The sequence below is a fragment of the Oncorhynchus masou genome, chromosome 31 (genome assembly GCF_036934945.1).
Source record: "Oncorhynchus masou masou isolate Uvic2021 chromosome 31, UVic_Omas_1.1, whole genome shotgun sequence".
NCBI lineage: Eukaryota > Metazoa > Chordata > Actinopteri > Salmoniformes > Salmonidae > Oncorhynchus > Oncorhynchus masou.
In genome coordinates this window covers 50,860,638-50,882,320 of record NC_088242.1, presented here as the reverse complement: position 1 = coordinate 50,882,320, position 21,683 = coordinate 50,860,638, and the positions used below count along the sequence as shown (strand labels likewise).

At 43.5% G+C, this 21,683-nt stretch overlaps 1 protein-coding gene across 1 annotated transcript in view; it reads right to left on the bottom strand.

Moving 5' to 3' along the window:
• The window catches only part of LOC135524088 (PDZ domain-containing RING finger protein 4-like), a 106,893-nt gene that overhangs the window by 52,445 nt on the left and 32,765 nt on the right, over positions 1-21,683 (bottom strand). Inside the window, exons 2-3 of the mRNA XM_064951290.1 lie at positions 5,865-6,133; positions 870-951 (exon numbers count right to left, since the gene is read on the bottom strand). Coding sequence (XP_064807362.1) covers positions 870-951; positions 5,865-6,133 — 351 coding nt within the window. The remainder of the gene's footprint in view (positions 1-869; positions 952-5,864; positions 6,134-21,683) is intronic.

Here is a 21,683-nt window from a genome sequence, read left to right as displayed (position 1 = left end):
TTACAGTTACCGGTTTTTGTAATCCCTTACATGTAACAGATTACAGACATCCACACTTTTCAAAGGAGCTGGATAAAGATCCAATATAAAGAGAAAGGTAGAATGTCCACTCACCGTTACACTGCTCACAAATGTAATGTTTTATAAACATCATGGAACCATGATTCAGATCATATTTGCAGGCAAATAGGAGACAAATTCTCATTGCATTTGAGCCATGTACGTTCCTACTATAAACACATGGATGGTGAATCGTTTGAAGAAATCTGAAATTGGCGCATGTTTTTAAGGGCACACGTCAAATATTTCCACCCCTCCCACCTCAAGGCAAACAAGATGGCATAAGACAGGTAAATGACCAACCCTGAGGCCAGGGGTTGGAAAATGTCAGAGCGCTGGCTTTTACAAGTTGAAATTGCCAAAGACCGTAAGTTTGACACTAGCTCCGCCTTAACGCCAGCCAAAAATAGAGCCCTCAGTATTTTACAGGGCAGATAACTTGTTTTTCTCTCAAATGCCTCAAATAGGAAAGAGGGCTGTGAGGTTGCTACACTTTCAGTGAGTTATAACCAATGACACATTAGAGATATTCCCTCATGAAGACCTCATAGTGCATCATTCTTGGCAGCGGCTGTGGCTGTAAAAGGTCCTGTAGAGATCCTGAGCTGTCTGTCGTGTGTATGTAGTGTGACCTATCATCTATCTGTCACCACATTCCCCTAGGGACAGGGCTGTGGAGTCAATTATAACTGAGCCCTTCCCTTATTGGTAAAGCCCCGTTATGAGATGTGGTGTGTGTGTGTGTGTGTGTTTTGTTTGTTTGTCAAACGTTGTTCACAACTATGAGGGGAGGTGTAACCAAGTCTTACCTCATACTCAAACTCCTCTGTCCTCCCTCCATCAGCTCTCCCCTCATAGTAATCCTGTTCCATGGTGTGGAGAGAGTGACAGCTGTCAGGGAAAAAGAGAGAGAGAAGGAGAGAGAGAAATAGGCAGGAGACAGAAAGAGAACGAGAGAACGAAATGAGTTAAGAGGGAGCAGTGGCATGTATTCATGGATGCCAAGGGAAGGCTTCCCCAGAATAATGTATATATACAGTACCAGTCAAACGTTTAGACACACCTACTCATTCAAGGGTTTTTCTTATATATATACTTTTTTTTATTTCTATTTTCTACATTATACAATAATAGTGAAGACATTAAAACTATGTAGTAACACATATGGAATCATGTAGTAACCAAAAAAAGTGTTAAACAAATCCAAATGTATTTTGTATTTGAGATTCTTCAAAGTAGCCACCCTTTGCCTTGAGGACTGCTTTGCAACACTCTTGGCATTGTCTCAATCGACGTCATGAGGTAGTCTCCTGTTGTCTTTGTGCTGACTTGCTGTAACTCTCTGTGGTTCTAAATCAGTAGTTGTTTTAAGTAAACTGTCAAAAACTTGCTTAACCATGTCGTAGGTCATGTAACTGTTTGTTACGCAATATATGCTTTGTGGACTTCACCAGACAAATGTTTTTCTCTGGTTCTGTGATGAAACAGACGTATGCGTGACTGTTGTCTGGCTCCCGAGTGGTGCAACGGTCTAAGGCACTGCATCTCAGCGCTAGAGGCGTTACTACAGACACCCTGGTTCAAATCCAGGCTGAATCACAAACGGCCGTGATTGGGAGTCTCATAGGGCGGTGCACAATTGGCCCAGTGTCGTCTGGGTTTGGCCGGTGTAGGCCGTCATTGGAAATAATAATTAGTTCTTAATGGACTTGCCTAGTTAAATCAACGTTAAATAAAACATGGCCTTATTGTATATCACGGTGGCGTATGAACAAATGGGTTATAGGTCAAACAAGGCATTGATCACAACATAGGTTGTAATATGGCTTTTTTCCTGGCTTGGCTTCCCCAGTGATTTTATCCATGCACTGCCACTGAGAGTGAGTTTCTCTCTCTCTCTCACACACAATCGCTCTCTTACATACAGTGACTGTAAGTGACAGTTTTCTTTGTCTTTTTCCTGCATGGGACCGCTAAGAGGAGAGGAAGAAAGGATGTCAGGATGATGCTGTCTAGGATGATGCTGCGTGCTGTTGCATACCCAGGCATCTCTCTCTCTCTCTCTCTCTCTCTCTCTCTCTCTCTCTCTCTCTCTCTCTCTCTCTCTCTCTCTCTCTCTCTCTCTCTCTCTCTCTCTCTCTCTCTCTCTCTCTCTCTCTCCCTGCCCTTGAATTCTGTACAGTGAATACGCTACTTTATGTATCTTATGCACAGAGCAAAACAGCTTTGCTTTGGGGGATTGTAAGGTAATTTTAGATCATAATGAGTGCTATCAAATACCACACACGCTATTTTTGACATGAAGCATTCACTTTTGTTGAACATTGAACATATTGAATTTATTTCCATTATAAATTCAATTTCATTGCGTCTGTGAGTGCATACAAACACATGTTATTCTGTCCCAAAACAATCTTCTGGTGACAAAATGAGCCTTGTAAACGTCAAAATGTTTTATCCTCTGGCACTACAATATTGCAGCACATCGTAACATTGTTGGCCGTGTGTGTTTGTTTGTGTGTGTGTTTGTGTGTGTGTGTGTGTACATTGAACACAATTACACAGCTTTACTGCCCACGTTCAAAACCCGGGGAAACAAACATTTGTTGTATCTATAAAATGTGCCGTAATCTTGGCGTCCGCACCTGATCGCAGATGAAGAGGAGAAAATGTCTCTTTTATGGGTCACATTGATTACATTTAGGAGTATAGCCCGGGGCTATAACTAGGCTGTGAATGAATGTTGCACTGTATTGCCTGGTTTTATTAGCCCATTCGGTTTAATCACCTTGTAAACCTTCCATGAAACCAAATGGCTATGCCAAGCAGTACCAATTATTACAAGCAGGCCCTGTGGGTAGTGGTGCTACTGAGTTATGGAGAAAATATCTTACATTATGAAGGAACAAAGGGTTGGATCTCGTCAGGTTTAAAGGGTTGGGTCTGGTCATGTTGTGGGTTGATGTACAGCAGTGACACATGTAGATTGCTCATAGCATGACATGGTTAGTCTCAATTTGACACAGACCATGTTTCTTTCTGAAACATGTGATGGTCTTTTATTACAGAAAAAAAATCTAATCTCTAAAGACTAAGCACTTCATGTAACTAGGGCTGTGGCGCTCACAACATTTCGTCAGCTGATAATTGTCAAGCAAAAAGCGGTTGGTCTCACGATTATTGACCGTTAATTAACATAAACACGTGTAGCATCTCCTGGCTTCCACACTATTGCAGACCTTTGGAACATCTACATCTACATATATATATATATATATATATATATATATATATATATATATATATATATATCTACATATATATCTACATATATATATATTTATATATATATAAATCTGTGTAATATAGATCCATGATTTATTTTAGACAGGTCTAAAGAAGCACAATCTGAAGAAAATGTAGTCTATTTCAGAAGGACAGAGTAGCATACTCAGAGTTGTCCTTAAGGTAGGTCCTGATCTGGCTATGCCATATGGCTGTGGGCTACACTAGTTCATTTAGCAGACACGTTTTGCTGAGAATTCCGTGGCATTATTTTATATCGTTTCATACTATGAAGAATACAATTGAACAAAGCTGAATAAAATATAAATATTTTCTCCAAACGATTTGAGGGAGTGCGCACATGCGGCTATTCTGTGTTGAGAGGTTAACAAAGAAATAGGTCCTCCTGTATGCTTCATTTAGTGTTATTAATATAACTTTTGTTGTTCGACAAGCTGCAATGATGCGACTCTAATGATGATTTGAAAAAAGTTAATGGAAAGGCATGAGCTCTGCTTTGTTTTTTTTTTGCTTAGGCTGAACACACTTCATTAGTCTTTCATTCATAATTTTACAAGCGCTTGATAATGCCTTGAATTTCACGGCGGCATCCCCTTTGTGGCCATAATGCACCATACAAAAAATCCATGCCTTTGTTGTGCCCTTTTCCCTGAATGCTGTGCCCGCTACATCACATGATCGGGTCTTAATCACAGGCTACAAGTGAAGACAGACACATCGGGGACGCAACTGCGTGCATCTAATTTCGAGATGCATATTGAAGATATTGGAAGAACTGTCCACAATTACTTTTCGTCAGCCAACAAGATGATTAGGCCTAACGAACAGCAAAAGCACTAGCCTATGTCAATCTACTATCCTATGTCAAACTACTATGGAAGTCGACCTATTCTATTCTGTGCGAGAAATAAAGAAATATTCCAAACATAGTCTGGGACAGTGGTGGGATACAATAGATCCGAAATTAATACAGCCACTAGCATCGCAAAAATATTTTTTATGCAATGTGGCTGACACAACAGATCAGAACATTTAGCTTAAAATGTTGAAAAACGAATAGGCTATTTCTTCACATTATAAGCGCAGCAATGCACACATGGCAGTAGGCTAAGAGCGGGAATGTCCATTAGCGGGAAAACACCATTATCAAAAGTGACCACAAATGCGATTATGCATGTAATGCTTTTGTTATAAAGGTGCATTTTTATGGCGAAAATTATCTTCCCCATTATCTTCCCCAAACTTGAAACCCACTGCTCTTGTGTACGTACCAGTTAAGCTCTAAATCCCTTGTAAAGCGGATTAAAGTGCTTCACTTTAAAATGTTTTTTGGCCACTTTAGTTGTGATACAAACCTTATCAAAACATATATGCCTATGGGCTAGTGTACATGAGGTGTGCGACAATGATTCGAAAAAGTCGCAAAAATGTATGTTTCTTATGCTGGGCATCATTCTCAAGTGATAATATATAAGTGATAGGCTAATATTGTCACCCATCAGCCTATTTCTGATTTAAACTTCCCCTTTGTGGCCGTAATGCACCCTGAATAAATCCAATGCGACACAGGGGCAGCGGGAAAGAATACATGTCATCTATGCACTTAAATAGTGAATGGAGGACGCTTTTCCCGTGGTTCATTTTCATGCTAGCCAACGGTCACGTGGAATTTGACTGACTTCATGACTTGTAACTGCTGGTGTGCCGGGAATACAGCCACCGCAACAGCGCTACATGTAACTCCAACTCTCCTACTGACATTGGATACTTGGTTCATTTAATGTACCTCCATCTGACATTGGATACTTGAATCCAAGACAATTAATTGTCCATGGGATGTTGTTGGAATTAATTATCAACTTAACATACTGTATCCCTCATTCACAGAGTCGCAATTAACTTCTCAGCGTCGGGTAGAGAAGCCCCCGAACAGCTTATATTTCACCGTCTCAGTCCCTAAAGAAGAAATCCAGACATTCTTCATGCTAAACTTTATCTTGATCTTAGTTTTCCTCCCCTTAGAGATGAATACAATATGAACAAAAACAAAAGGAAAGAGAAAAGACTGAAACCATTTTTTATTTTGGTGTCTTCAAGGAAACCCCCAGTTGATACTTGAAACTCTCTAAATTGTGAGGGTCTACCTCGAGTATAGATGTTGTAAGACTGGATTTTCTGACAGCCAACAAGAGATTGGTCTCTTTGGCATTGCAATTAAGCTTCAAGCCTTGAAATAGTATTGTACTGTGTGAATAAACAATGAAACCCAATCTCAGGTGGATTTACATTTGTAGTCTTCTTAGCTAAAGTAGTACATTATTTATTTATAGTCGCTCTGATCAGATCTAGCCTACCTGTCACACAGAAGAGTCATGTGTCAGCTGATCTCGGTTCAGTTTAGCTTTTTTTTGCCATAAAGAATAAGATAACATGGACACGGGGGACCTGATCCTAGATCACCATTCCTACTTTGAGAAGCGGCCCGGGTCAGATCTTACCTGTCAGACAGCAGGAAGGGGCAGATGTCCGGCACGGGAGGAGTGGTGGCCCGGAGCTTGGCCAGGGCCATGATATGTTCGAAGGTGATGTCGGTCTGCGTGCACATGTCCACCACGTCCACCACGTCCTCTTCCTGAGTGGAGCCAACATGGCTGCCGCGGCCAGCAGTGTTCCTCCTGAGGACCTGCACCACAATGGGTTCCTTAGCAGAGCGAAACGCCTCCACTGCCTCGTCATGACTGGCCTTGGAGAGGTCCTTTCCATTCACCTGCATAGGACAGGAGAGAATGCAGTTTGAAATAAAGCTACTGTAAAGATAGTGAAAGATAACTGTAAAGTACTTTGTGACTACTGTTGATGTAGGGCTCTTCCTTCCCACTCACGTGTTAAAAACAGGCGAGGTTACAGGTACTGTAACACTGTTTACTGAATTCATGAAAAGACAAAAGCTACAGAGGACAGGAGAGATTTGTCAGACAGAGACCCATTAGGCAGTTGGCTTGTCAGTTTTGTCATGTGGTCAAGCAGATAATACCTCACTATAAGCAGGGCGGTATTACGCTAGAAGAGTTGTGTGTTATTATAACATATTAGTAGATGACCAAAGCCATTGACTCATTGGTGCAAAGCCATGTCTAAGAGGATTTATGTCTATTAGTTTATTATGTGCGTCATGCCAATCTCATTTCAATATTTCACATAAGCAATAAGGGCAAAGAAATAGGAAAAGTGCCTGGGAATGGATGGTGTCAGTGGTTATGAGTTAAAGGGCTGCCTGCAGTATGTGAGGTCTTTCCTCCTTTTAATGATTTTTATTTTTATTTTCACCTTTATTTAACCAGGTAGGCCAGTTGAGAACAAGTTCTCATTTACAACTGCGACCTGGCCGGGATAAAGCAAAGCAGTGTGACTGAAACAACAACACAGAGTTACACATGGGATCAACAAACGTACGAACATACAAACGCCAATAACACAATAGAAGAATCTGTATACAGTGTGTGCAAGTGAAGTAAGGAGGTAAGGCAATAAATAGGCCATAGTGGCGAAGTAATTACAATTTAGCAATTAACACTGGAGTGATAAATGTGCAGATGAGGATGTGCAAGTAGAAATACTGGTGTGCAAAAGAGCAGAAAAACAAAAACAAATATGGGGATGAGGTAGGTAGTTGGTTGGATGGGCTATTTACAGATGGGCTGTGTATAGCTGCAGCGATTGGTAAACTGCTCTGACAGAGGGAGATACAAGTCTCCAACTTCAGTGATTTTTAAAATTAGTTCCAGTCATTGGCAGCAGAGGAAGGAAGGAAGGAAGGAAGGAAGGAATGGCGGCCAAAAGAGGTGTTGGCTTTGACCATCTGTGCTACGGGTGGTTGTTGCTAAGGTGACCAGTATTTCCTTTATTTAACTAGGCAAGTCAGTAAACAACAAATTCTTATTTTCAATGATAGCCTAAGAACAGTGGGTTAACTGCTTTATTCAGGGGCAGAACAACAGATTTTTACCTTGTCAGCTCAGGGATTTGATCTTTCAACTTTCTGGTTACTTGTCCAACACTCTAACCACTAGGCCACCCTGCCACACCAGTGAGCTGAGATAAGGCAGAGCTTTACCTAGCAAAAACTTATAGATGACCTGGAGCCAGTGGGTTTGGCGATGAATATGTAGAGGGCGAGCCAACGAGAGCACACAGGTTGTAGTGGTGGGTAGTATATGGGGCTTTGGTGACAAAACGGATGGCACTGTGATAGACTGCATCAAATTTTCTGAGTAGAGTGTTGGAGGCTATTTTGTAAATGACATCGCCGAAGTCAAGGATCGGTAGGATAGTCAGTTTTACGAAGGTATGTTTGGCAGCATGAGGGAAGGAGGCTTTGTTGCGAAATAGGAAGCCAATTCTAGATTTAATTTTGGATTGGAGATGCTTAATATGAGTCTGGAAGAGGGTTTACAGTCTAACCAGGCACCTAGGTATTCATAGTTGTCCACATATTCTTAAGTCAGAACCGTCCAGAGTAGCGATGCTAGTTGGGCGGGCAGGTGCGGGCAACAATCGGTTGAAGAGCATGCATTTAGTTTTACTAGCATTTAAGAGCAGTTGGAGGCCACGGAAGGAGTGTTGTATGGCATTGAAGCTTGTTTGGAGGTTTGTTAGCACAGTGTCCAAAGAAGGGCCAAAGAGTTGCTGGGAATTGAGGGGGATCTTTTGGGAGTTGTTGAGATTTGTGGGTTAAAGAAGGTTCCGTTCAATGGCCATAAACATGACATGAGAGGGATACCCCCACGGCCACTCCCTGAGTCACTTGAAAATGCTTGGTGTCATGTTCCTAGAAACACAGTAGATACCCAACTAACATTCTTGTGGTGCTGAGGGTGCAGGGTAACGTTGCCCATAGAGGCTGATCTTGGCTCAGTTACGCATTTCCCCACTACACTGGTTTGGGTTAAGACTGATCCTATATCTGTACCCAGGGGAAACTTTACCCTGCAGCGGTGCTGAGACCATTGCAACATGACTAATAAGCCGATCACCCCAACCACAGATGTCTTATTGATTCCCAATCAACAAACACAATAAGCAATGCGTACAAGAACAATAGGATGAACTGATGACAACAGTCAAGAGAAGACTTTGAGAAACAAGTGTTTGAGCGAAGCCAGCAGTTCTCCACATTGACGCTCCGTTCTGCATCACTGACTCTATGCATCATCATGAGAGTGAGACAGTAGGCCTACCAAACAGAGTGAGAAAACGTTTACACTGCAGCTGGCACCTATGGAGAAAACCACCGGTTCATTTAGCCCAGTTATTGGACTGGAAAGGTAAGCATTGCCGAAATACCTCAGAGAATGTATTTTGGTATAAGGCGGAAAACAGATGATAATTTAGATAGCCTCTGCCAAAACGGTACATGCAGCACAATTCTCCTGCAGTTGTAATCAAATTATGGCATTCAGTTGTAGCGTTCTGCCTGCGGGGCAGACCGTTCATGGAATGCGTTGGAATGAAACGATCAACTGGACAAGTATGAAAAGATAACTGTCCCATCTGCATTTACAAGTCAGTTGAACACGCAACAACACACCGCAGGCTCACTACCAACGGTTTATGCCACGTAGAGGACACTTCTCTCCAAAGTGACTACAGCATCATGGGTAACTGAACCCACGACCTTGGCCAGGCTCCTACTGCACCAAATGAGCTGCACAGGACCACAGTGTGTCAGCGATACGTCTGTCTCTGATGTCTGCATTCCCTCATCTCTAAGGACAGGTGTATCTGAGGGTGCTTTCACCTTCGTTCAGTGATCAGGTCTTCTTATCAGAGAATGCCCTACAAAACACACACACACACAACGTATTTCCAGCCACAACCGGAGGTGGTCCGTTCCTCTGGTATCTGGAGTGACCTTTGCGTGAAGTGACGTTGCATTAATCACCTGAGAGATAAACTGGGTCAACACATAGCGCTCCCGTGGAGCAGTACCGACGGCTGTAGAAGACTGTAGCGCTCGCTCTCCTCCTTCCCTCCCTCCTCTCTCCTATACTCTTTGTGGCCAGTCAGCAGTTGCTATATACTGCTACAGACCTCATATATTGTGCTAAAAAAAACTAGGACTTTGAATAATTAGGCTATCCCATATAGTAGCTAATTTTGGTCTGAACCAAGTCTCTCTCTCAGTTTGAGGAGCCCAGCTAACTGAAGAATGAAACAAAGGAGTTGTACCAGATAAATGAGGATGCCGATGGCATATGACAGTCCTGGAGAAAACTGATCACATTTTCAACCAACCAGCTCTCCCTTTGGTTTCTGGTCCAGTCTGTTCTGCCTGGGCTCTCAGTCGCGTTCCAAATAGCACACTATTCCCTATATAGTGCAATACTTTTGACCAGAGCCCTATCGAGTCAGAAGAAAAACGCACGCACGCACGCACGCACGCACGCACGCACGCACACGCACACACACACACACACACACACACACACACACACACACACACACACACACACTCGTCATCACCAGAGAGGTGAATGGAGGGATTTTCTCTTTACTGGATTTTCACAAGGATCCAGATGGAACAATTAATCTCCAATCACCAAACTGAACATTAACTAACTCAGACTGTCCCACTGGGCACAGACGTCAGTTCAACATCAATTTTGGATTTACATTTGGTTGAGTTATCAACTAATGTGAATTCAACATGAAATCAACAAAACATTTCACCATGACATTGGATTTAGGTTCAAACTTGGGTGATTTAAAAATAAATCCATCACAGTTCTCCACTATGATTCTACATCACCGCATTTCATTTTTGTTGTTGTAATGACGTGGCAACAACGTTGATTCAACCAGTTTTTGCGCACTGGAGTGTGTCAGTGTGCAAGTTGTATCTCCTGTTTATACTCACTGCCCTGGTTAGTGTGGATCTATCCATCTATTCAATTTGTAACTATAGCTAGAAAATCATACAGCCTTTCATGATTTCATCACACAGATTTCATCACAGTTAAACTGTCATAACTCGATATTTACATTTGAGTCATTTAGCAGATGCTCTTATCCAGAGCGACTTACAGTTAGTGCATTCATCTTCAGATAGCTTGGTGGGTCAACCTCTACTCTCCAGCGTGCATACAAAGCATACAAATCCATATTCATTCACAAACACACACTGGTAAACAAAAGCTGTTCAGCAACAAATTCTTTAACCGTAGCTCCAAGAATCGCCACATGTCCACAACAGCGCCATTCATTCATGAAGAGTCCATATGAATCATCGTTACAAACTGTAGCAACAGACAGCAACTTTGTTGGTTCTATAGTGATGACTGTATGCTTCCAAGACCATGGCAATTTGAAATATCAATGGCCTTGGAGAGAAAAAGGGACACTGTGGGATGGAGGGATGGAGGGATGAAGGGATCGAATGTATGGAGCGTTGCCACATCTGTTTTGTTGTTTGCAGATGGATACACAACAGTGTTTTCCCTCGGAGCCCGCGAGAGGACGAGCATCGCGTCTCACTACTAAATGCAATGCACTGGCTTACTGGAGTGAAATGGCAAGAGGAAACCTGTTTTTTCTCCCGCTCTCTCTATTGACAAAGAGTGCTGGGAAGAAGAAAGAAAAAAGAAAAATACTTCCTGTCCAACCATAAAAGCAAACAATTACTTTGTTGACATTTTATAGGTGGGATTTAGGGAAGCAAGATTTAGACCAAATCACTGCCATTTGTTGAAGACTTACATGTTTAAACAGATGTACGCCCCATGGTTCTATGAAAAGTAGTTGAAGAGGCAAAGTATCTCATCTCCCCTCATAGATCCACCTAGAATCACACCTCAGTTGAAGGTGCAAGGGAGGGAGGACACAGGCTTTGACTAGAGGCTTTGCCTCCTTCGTCGGCTCTGCTTCACTCTCAGTGTGTTTTGTCTCACAGACTCCCCGTCAATATCTTTCACCAAGCCAATGTCCGCGCCCACTCAAAATCCGTCTCTTTAAGCCAGAGACGTCTGTTTCTCTGCACGGGCCGCAACTCAATCCACCACATCAGCATTTGCGCTGGGAGGTGGTAGAGCTACCAGCAGAGCTACCAGCGGTGTTTGTCAGAGCTTTCCGGAGCTTTCTTATAGCTCGCAGATATAGGAGAGACACTTCAAAAACATACATCCTTTTGGTTCATTTCTGGACAGTTTTGCCATGTATGAATGACTTACTCAATGTGTTGCTATGGGGTAATAGCGCTAAGGCCAAATTCAATGTTTCATCAAATATCAAATATTTATTTGATACCTACTGTACAGGGGTCCTAAAATGGAACATCAAATAGCTAAATGATCCTTGGTATGACCATCTTAAAACAATTCCATATGTTAGCTTAGTACCCCCCCCCCCCCCAAAGGCTAAGTCTCTAGGGGACAGAGCAGACTGTACTGACGGCAGGTGGGGAAGCAGACAGGGCTTTATCCACTAAGATGTCAACTTCAGCCCTGTCTGATGCCTTTGTGTGTGTGTGTGTGTGTGTGTGTGTGTGTGTGTGTGTGTGTGTGTGTGTGTGTGTGTGTGTGTGTGTGTGTGTGTGTGTGTGTGTGTGTGCCAGAGTGTTTCAGTCAGTGGGTAACGGCAGCAGGCGTAAAGCTCCTCTCAGCTAGCATGGATTACTGACAGGGACTAGAGTGATTGATGTACTTCTGCTCTGTGAAATGCAATAGCAGCTCGGGGCCATAGACTCTAATATACTATTAGCTTTTTATGGTTTACAATAAACCACAAACATAGTTGAACTGCCTCAGCGCCACACACTGTGTGTTAATGAAGTGTTTTTATTTGTAATTTAAGACAGTTTAGATGAGGTTCTCTTGTATATCGGATCACAAGCAGGTCCATTTCTTAAAGAACGTGTGATGAATTGAAAAGACTGCTTTCTTCTGCAGTAGATAGACAGAGCACGTGTTATTTGTAATTATAGGGACTTTTAAATGCCCTTTTATGTCTTTTGAATCACTGACATGCAGGTAAAGGATTAACATTACGTGTATTGAATTGAAAAGACTCATTGCTTCAGGGCAGTAGATGCATATCTCTGCTGTGAAATGTCTCCTCTATCGTACCGGTTCAGGTTGAGTGGCAGCCTTGTGTGGCTTTATTAAGCATATGCAGGTACCCAGACATACAGAGAGAGAGAAAGAGAGTGAGAGACGAGAGAGAGAGAGAGAGAGAGAGAGAGAGAGAGAGAGAGAGAGAGAGAGAGAGTAACATGTAGGTCATTCAGCCTCTGGAGCATAGCGCTTACAGCCGTTGATTACACGGCTGTTCCATCAACCCCCTGCGGGGACAGGTGAGACGGCCCCAGAGCGATAGGACAAGGCCAGCTGTGTGGAGACAGCAGATAAAGCTGGAGCTGTACGGGATGGAGGACGGAGGAGTTTACCCACCCGCCAGAGAAGATGAAGAGGGAAGATAAGGAGCCTTGGTCTGTACAGCTGTGCTCCATAGATATGGCTACTGCAACCACAGGACAGCGGCTTGAAGTCACGCATTGCTAATAGAAAAAATGGTGTGTGTGTGTGAACAGCATTACGTCAGCCACAGTTTTACCCAACTAGGCTAGACAACGATAGGATTCACAACACAATGACGAGGGAGGGTACTCAGCCTCAGTGCTGCCAACTACTGTGTGATGCTCCAAGTTCATTAATGAATAGCAAACGCACTGTCAACTGCCGTCTTTGAGCTATAATATTCAGGTGAAAAATGGAGCAATTGAGAAGTGGCATAAAATTCCCCCTCCTGTTTCCTCAGAGGTAATTCCCTATTGTGGCCTGTGATTGTCAAGTGAATGTGACGTGAAGTGTCAGAGTAAAACACCGAGCACCGGTTCACTACAGTTAAGACGCTATGACTGCATAATTGAGAGGGAGGGAGGGAGGGAGGGAGAGAGAGAGAGAGAGAGAGAGAGAGAGAGAGAGAGAGAGACTATGAGCGATTCCCCAAGCTACAACTCTAACCACTATCCTTGCTGCTCCAGTGACATGGAACTGCAGTAAAAAAAGACCAGCAGCCCACTGGGGAAATCTGACAATCCACCCCAACATCTCAACATGAACCAACTAACATCCCTCCTTTAACCCTACGTCTACGGTAAGTCCCAAACGGCACCCTATTCCCTAAATAGTGCACCCTATTCCCCATATAGTGGGCCCTGGTCAAAAGTAGTGCACTATATGTGGAAATAGGGTTCTATTTGGGAGTCAACCAGCATAAAACACACTGCGTAAGGGACTCCCGGGCTGTGTTTCACATTAAAATAACTACTGGCTTGGTCTTTATGTCCGTGAAACATTTGATCAATTCCACCTATTTTCTCTCTCTAAACTCAGCCTCGTAACCGATAGAGTGATGCTCGCTTTGTTGCATAACACCCTCGCACCCTAAATCCCCATATCTGTTGTCCACTTGCACTGTGATCCATGGGCGCCCTTAAATAGATCCTTCGGTACCTTTGAATACTTTTTAGCCGGCAGTTCTGAAAGTAGCGCTAACGGTACAATCGTGGTCCCCAAAGATGGCGTACTACGTCACTTATGCGCACCATTTCATTGCTCTCCCTTTCTCTCGCTCTGCTGCGTGTGCATCTTGCTAGCTTTCACTCAAATGGCGAGGGGCTGAACCTCATTGTCTCCTCCCCCCCGACGTGAGGGAAAGTGTAGAGAAAACGGTGCTGTGCAGCTTCCGGTGAACAGTCACTTTGAAACTAGTGATTTCGTGGCTAATTGAGGTAAAATCGTAATTCTGCTCATAGATTATGCATGTATGAACTACACATTGACGCATTCAACCCAAAGCGAGAGGTTTAAAAAAGACTTACTAGTCGCCAATGTTTCCGGAGCATGTCTTTTAACAAGTGTTGTGTGTTATCGAATTTGAAGACATTGCAGTAATTTCTATGCAAAGATAACTATTACAAAGCATGGCAATCTATTCCAGCCCGGGCCTATGTTCAATTTCAAAGACCATACATTTAACAATAGGCAAAGACAGCCCCTTGAATTTGAATGGATTGTGCAATCATTTTTATGAAGAAACCATCCATAACAACCAGTCATTATCTCTCCTCTGCTCTAGGCTGGGGGTGATGGAGGGAGGCCCACTGCTAGTCTCTGGCAGGCTGCTTTAGGGTCATTTCTGCTGGGTTAATGTAATACAGAGAGCCTGAAGAGCACCAGCCTCCGGGTCTGGATAGATAAGCATGCTACCAAGAAGAATCACATGTAATCAAACACACACAGTAGCCACACAGTATGCAGGCATACACAGCTGAGTTAATAGTATGTCATGCATAGGAAAGATCATTAAGCATTGAGAACACATTTTTTTCAGTTATAGTCCACACAGGTGTAACTGGATATTGTATTGTTGCTTGGGCTTAACACTTCTGAAGTGCATCTGAAACACAAAGTCTGCATCCCAAATGGCACCCTATTTCCTAACATAGTGCCCTACCCTATGGGCCCTGGTCAAAAGTAGTGCACTATATAGGGAATAGGGTGCCAATTGGGATGCAGACATAATATCTCCCATGTTCAACAGCTTATTGCCACTTTAGCATGAAATTAGATCAATAAACTATTTAATCTTCATCACTAACAGATTACCGGCAAATAGAGGAGCATAATTACACTCTCCTATTTCAGCTGAGTTATGAATTTCTACTGCTGTGGATTCCAAACAGTGTCTGTGGAGAGAGAGAGTGTGTGTGTGTGTGTGTGTGCGTGCGTGCGTGTGTGTGTGTTAGTCAGCTTTTTCAAGGTTAATGACACACGTACAGTATGTAGATAGTGTAAAATTATTTAGAGATGCATAGTTAACTTCACTGCTTTAAATGCCATGTCTTACCATCTTCAAATCTGTTTTAATCTAAAAGATAGTGAGGACGTCAAATTACAGAGAATTACATCACTTGCCTAAATGACTAAATAATGGCTATACAGCCTCCTTGGTGATGAGTGATAATGGCTGTAGCTATATGTTGTACAAATCAGCAAAACGGCCAGGCAGCTTGGTGTAGAAAGATGTAAGGAAGTAATGGTGCCACCCATTTGCTGACTGTGTAAAACTAGGAGGAGAGGGTACTGTCATGGAACACCTCTTCCCTTCATGCTGGATCTTCGAAGAGAGGAGGGAGGAGAGAAGAGAGGAGGGAGGAGAGAAGAGAGGAGGGGGGAGAAAAGAGAGGAGGGAGGAGAGAAGAGAGGAGAAATTAGAAAAGAAAGGAGTGGCCTGTGCAGTAAATTGTTGTTGTCCTATTTTGCTGTAGCAAAAGATGGCACCAAAATGTTTGTCTTCAATTCTGTGCTACTGCCCAGAAACTGTCTTCTTTCTCCAACACTGAATGGAGATTTAGGCTACAGTCCCAGAGCTGTGTTTGTACAGTATAAGGCACAGTTAACAATTGGCACCAACATGTTTCCGTTCAAATCTGTATTGTTGCCCAATAAACTCTCTCCCCTTTCCAACACACTGAGTTTAGACAATGTTTGGATAGCATACAGACAGGTAGAAGACAGACAGCACCTGCTGTGGCATAGGATGCCAATCCCATGCATGTCTTATTCAGAAACCAACCAGGTAGGATTTTAAAGCTTCCTTCCTCAACGTTATTGATATGCACTTCCTTCCTTCTTGGCACTTAAAGCAGTGCATCACAACACACTGGAGGCAATTAGCATGGGATGAGCAGTATTTACATAATGCCAGACGCCACAACGCAATGCAGCTCACAACAATGTCTCGTCCGACTCCTCGCCAGCCCCCCCACACACACACACACACACACACACACACACATCCCATCCCCTCGTCTCTGTTGTTGTCACATAGTTGCCACTGCAGCCCACCACTCATCAAGGAACAGGGGGGGGGGGGTAATGAGGAAGGGGGTCATAAGGGTGGCACGTGAGTTTTAAGATTCAACATAATAAACAGGGGGAGTTTGACGGGTCACTCAGGACCCCTGCAGTTGCCCATTGATCTGCCTGTTAGGTGGGTAATTGGGAGCTGTGTGAAGCAGAGAGCTAAGGGACTCTGTCTTCATGGTGGAACCAAAGGGGGGAGAGAGAGAGAAACACAAGAAAGAAAGAAAGAAAGAAAGAAAGAAAGAAAGAAAGAAAGAAAGAAAGAAAGAAAGAAAGAAAGAAAGAAAGAAAGAAAGAAAGGAGACATCAACTTTGTTTCCAATCCTCGTCCACCTGCTGAAAAGATCAAGTATTCTCACGATACCGGTCTCTCTTCACGGCAATTGTGGTCGTCCTGTGCTTCAGGCTGCTGTTTTAACCCCTTTCTACACAACTAGTGCCCCCATACAATGTCCCTGTCAACAGCCACGATAGACGTGACAAGGGGAAAGAGCAGTAAAAGATTGCCCTGAGGACTGACAGCCAACAGCCCTGGTCAGTCCTGCCCACGCCATAGAGAACAATAGGCCATGACTACTGATGGTAGCCCAGCGGCTAGAGGGTTCTGATACCCCATTCACAGGCAGTCCAGGCATGATCAAATCAAATCAAATGTTATTGGTCACATACACGTGGTCAGCAGATGTTGTTGCGGGTGTAGCGAAGTGCTTGTGCTTCTAGTTCCGGCAGTGCAGCAATATCTAACATGTAATCTAACAATTCCACAACAACTGCCTAATACACACAAATCTAACATGTAATCTAACAATTCCACAACAACTGCCTAATCCACACAAATCTAAATAAAGGGATGGAATAAGAATATATACATATAAATATATGGATGAGCAATGACAGAGCGCTATAGGCAGGATGCAATAGATGGGATAAAATACAGTATATACTGTCCATATGAGATGAGTAGTGCAAGGTATGTAAACATTATTAAAGTGGCATTATTAAAGTGACTAGTGATCCATTTATTAAAGTCGGAGGTAGCCTAGTGGTTAGAGTGTTGGGCCAGTAACCAAGATGTCCACTTGAATCCCCGAGCTGAGAAGGTACAAATGTGTCGTTCTGCCCCTGAACAAGGCAGTTAACTCACTGTTCCCCGATAGGCCGTCATTGTAAATAAGAATTTGTTCTTAATTGACTTGCCAAGTTAAATAAAGTAAAGTAAAGTTTTTTTTAAAGTAAAGTAAATACATTAAGTAAAAACTTTTTATGATTTTTATGGTTTGTAGGCAGCAGTCTCTCTCTGTGTTAGTGATGGCTGTTTAATAACAGTCTGACGGCCTTGAGATAGAAGCTGTTTTTCAGTCTCTTGGTCTCAGCTTTGATGCAGCTGTACTGACCTCGCCTTCTGGATGGTAGCGGGGTGAACAGGCAGTGGCTCGGGTGGTTGTTCTTCTTGATGACCCTGTGTGTATGTCTGTGTACCAGCGCTCTAAACTCATCTCCTGATCTTAATTCAGGGCCAGGCAATGACTGAAGGAGGGAGGGAGGGAGGGAGAGGAGGTGGAATGTGTGACAGCAAAACCATCTTGGTCTGATTTAGTTTCAAGAGTGCCAGAGCAAAGACTCTCACTTGTTCATTGAGTAAATAAGAGGATATAGGAACTGAACTACTGTGCTGGTCCAAAATGCATCTTCCTCCACTTTTCAATAGATGCAATGGGGAGTTGAAAGAGTCCCAGAATGTCAATAGTGAGTCGGGGATGGCCGATACCTGTATTTGGTCATCTGATTATCATTTTAAAATGTAGTTAATGAAGCCCTTTAAACTTGATGTGAAGAAAACAGCATGTTGCAGAGCCACTTTACTTCCAAATGACAGAATCAAAGGAGGGAACAAGATCAATGATCAAGCGTCCAACTCCCAATGAATAGTCGAGCTGTTCACAATTAGGACGGCATTTACAATGAGACAATGATGGAGTCCCCTGTGATAATCTTTAACATGTACACACTGCGGAACACAATGCAATGAACACGATTAAAAAGAGAGGACAGTATCTCTTTATCGCTGAAGAATGATCACAAATGTAATCAATCTTCTTCACAGGCAGATTCCCTTTGCTTTTGTTCTCTGCATAGTGAAGAGAGTTAGGCTGGAGATGGAGTCAGGCGAAATCTGTGTCTTTCTCTAAAGTCACTGCAGTCTAACCCCCATTTCCTTTCCTTAGCTCTTCTCATCCCTCTCTCCTCTCCTCTCCACTTACATCTCCTCTTTTCTCCTCCTACCCTCATCTCACTGCTGTCCTCTTCAGGTTACCCAGTCAATGAAACAAAGGGAGTGCAGAGAAGATTGGATCTGATTCACACGCTCGGAGATGCATCTCCTGCTGGGTTTAAATGTTGCTGATTGCACGGTGGAAACAAAGGAAACAGAACTAATACTCATTGAAGCTGCGGTAGACATTAATCCTGTGACTACATTACTGTTCCTGTGTATTGGAGGGAGAAAGGAAATGCCAGACTAGGATCAGTTAATTCTCAGACGTGTTTCTTTTCAACATGGTCTTGCGGAGAAAAGAGACGTCCTCTCTAGTAGTGACAACCGTTGTCATTTTCCTCTATATTGTAATACTTAAAGTGGCACTCCAGTCTCCTTTTCACCTCACTTGGTGGTGAGGGAATGCAATACCCCCTTCACACAGATCCTCAACACGGGGGCCCCATCGGGCTTTGTGGTCAGCCCCATCCTGTACTCCCTGTTCACCCATGACTGCGTGGCCACACACAACTCCAACTCTATTTCCCTCTATACCATTTGTATTTCATTAACCTTTGACTATTGGATGTCCTTATAGGCACTTTATTATTGCCAGTGTAACAGTATAGCTTCCGTCCCTCTCCTCGCTCCTCCCTGGGCTCGAACCAGGAACACATCGACAACAGCCACCATAGAAGCAGCGTTACCAATGCAGAGCAATGGGAACAACTACTAGAAGGCTCAGAGCGAGTGGCGTTAACTAGCTAACTAGCTAGCCATTTCACATCGGTTACACCAGCCTAATCTCAGGAGTTGATAGGCTTGAAGTCATAAACAGCGCAATGCCTGACGCACAACGAAGAGCTGCTGGCAAAACGCACGAAAGTTCTGTTTGAATGCCTGCTTCTGCCTACCACCGCTCAGTCAGATACTTAGATACTTGTGTGCTTGTATGCTCAGTCAGATTATATGTAACGCAGGGCATTCGCGTAACAGGCAGTCTCCTTGTGGAGTTCAACGAGAGAGAGGCAGGTCGTTATTTAGTTGGACTAGTTAACTGTAAGGTTGCAGGATAGTCTCCCCCGAGCTGACAAGGTGAAAATCTGTCGTTCTGCCCCTGAACCAGGCAGTTAACCCACTGTTCCTAGACCGTCATTGAAAATAAGAATCTGTTCTTAACTGACTTGCCTAGTTAAATAAAGGTGTATAAAAAAATATTAAAAAATTGGCGCCCAAAAATACCGATTTCCAATTGTTATGAAAACTTGAAATCGGACCTAATTAATCGGCCATTCCGATTAATCGGTCGACCTCTACAATGTGTTATGGAAACCCCTTATTAGGGAGAGAGTATGTGTATGGTTGAGAAAAAGAAAGAGAGGAAGCAAGAGAGAGATTATGTTCCTTGTATCCTATTTCTTGCTCCTCTCCCTCTGTTACTCTGTTCCTCTCGGTCAGGGAAAGTGAAGGAAGTGATGTGGAGAGTCGGGGCTCGGCAGCAAAAGGCAGGGAGGAAGAGGAGTTAGAGATGATTGGAGGGATAAAGATGAGGAGGGAGGAGTGAAGCGAGAGGAAAGTGGAGGGAGAGAGGAAGAGGAGAGTGAAGAGGAGGGAGAGTAGAGGGAGAGAGGAAGAGGAGGGTGAATGAGAGGAGAGTAGAGGGGAAGAGGAGAGTGAAGAGGAGGGAGAGTGGAGAAAGAGGAGGATGAAGAGAGAGGGGAAGAGGGAGAGCACACCCGAGAGGGGAACCTACGTTTCCATGGCATGTGTCTGCCCTAAGTCCCACCATTCACCCGTGTACCACACGGTCTGGACCTAAAGTGACAGTGGCAGGGGTTTTGGAGTTGTTTTGAAAATTGATAGGAACTTCTATCTGTTCCAGAGGTTGTAATGGATTACAACAAGAAGATGGGCAGGGTTGGCCATCCGGACCTGCTGAGGAGCTATTATAATGTTGGACACACAGGCAGAAAATGGATGGAAGTATGTGTTTTGGGGGATCATCAACAATTTCATCATAAATGCTTACATTGTGTGAGGGGACCCCTTCCCATGAACTGCAGGCCCTGGTCCCTGAAGGCATTCAAAATGCAGCTTGTGCATTCGCTTTGTGATATATCTACAGTGGCAGGAAGAAGGGAGCCAAGAGTGTGGCACCAGGGCGTGTGGACTGAGTTGTAACTCATTGGAAAGTAGGTGAAGTTTGAAGGGCGCAAGAGAGGGTGTGTGGTGTGCATCCGGAGTGAGAGATGTGTAGAAACCTCCTTTGGTTGCTCTACATGTTCTCTGCCACTTTGCACTAAAGTGACAATGTGAAACATGAATTTGTCCTACAAATCTTTTATTGTATCTGAACAGTTGTGTTTTGCATCTTCTTTATCTGTCTCTATCTAATACTTGTTGCATTCAATGAATACTTTCTGAATATTGTCCTCGGGTCACATTTTGGATATTTGAGGTTGTGCTCTAAAACTAAGTTCACTTGTGATTGTCATTTGTTCTTTGTTTGAATGTCTGCGAAAATGAGCTCTATCTTGAAAATTCTCAGTAATCTACAGCAGCATTCTAGAATTCGATTGGGGTCTAAAGGGTTCACCTCTTTCTACACATCCACCAAGTGCAATTAGTGCCACCTCACAATGCCAATGTCAACAACCACAATAGACATGGCAAAAGGAACGATCAGTAACTGATAGCCAACGGACAGCCAACAGCCCTGGTCAATCCTGCCCACGCCATAGAGAACAATAGTCCATGACTACTAATGGTAGCCCAGCGGCTAGAGGGTTCTGATACCCCATTCACAGGCAGTCCAGGCATCACCCTGTGTGTATGCGTGTGTGTCCCAGCGTTCAAAACTCATCTCCTGATCTTAATTCAGGGCCAGGTAATGACTGAAGGAGAGAGGGAGAGGAAGTGGAGTGTGTGACAGGAAAATTGTCTTGGTCTGATTTTGTGTCAGAGTGCCAACGCAATGAAGACTCTCACTTGTTCAATGTGTAAATAACAAGTTAGACACCACAGAGCAGTGGCGACCCGTCATTCAGGGTTCTGAATTGGTGTACAGGGAGAATACTGTAAGAACTGCCCATGTTCTGAATTCTGTCGCTTGTACATTTCAAAAGTGCTGAACAAATAGT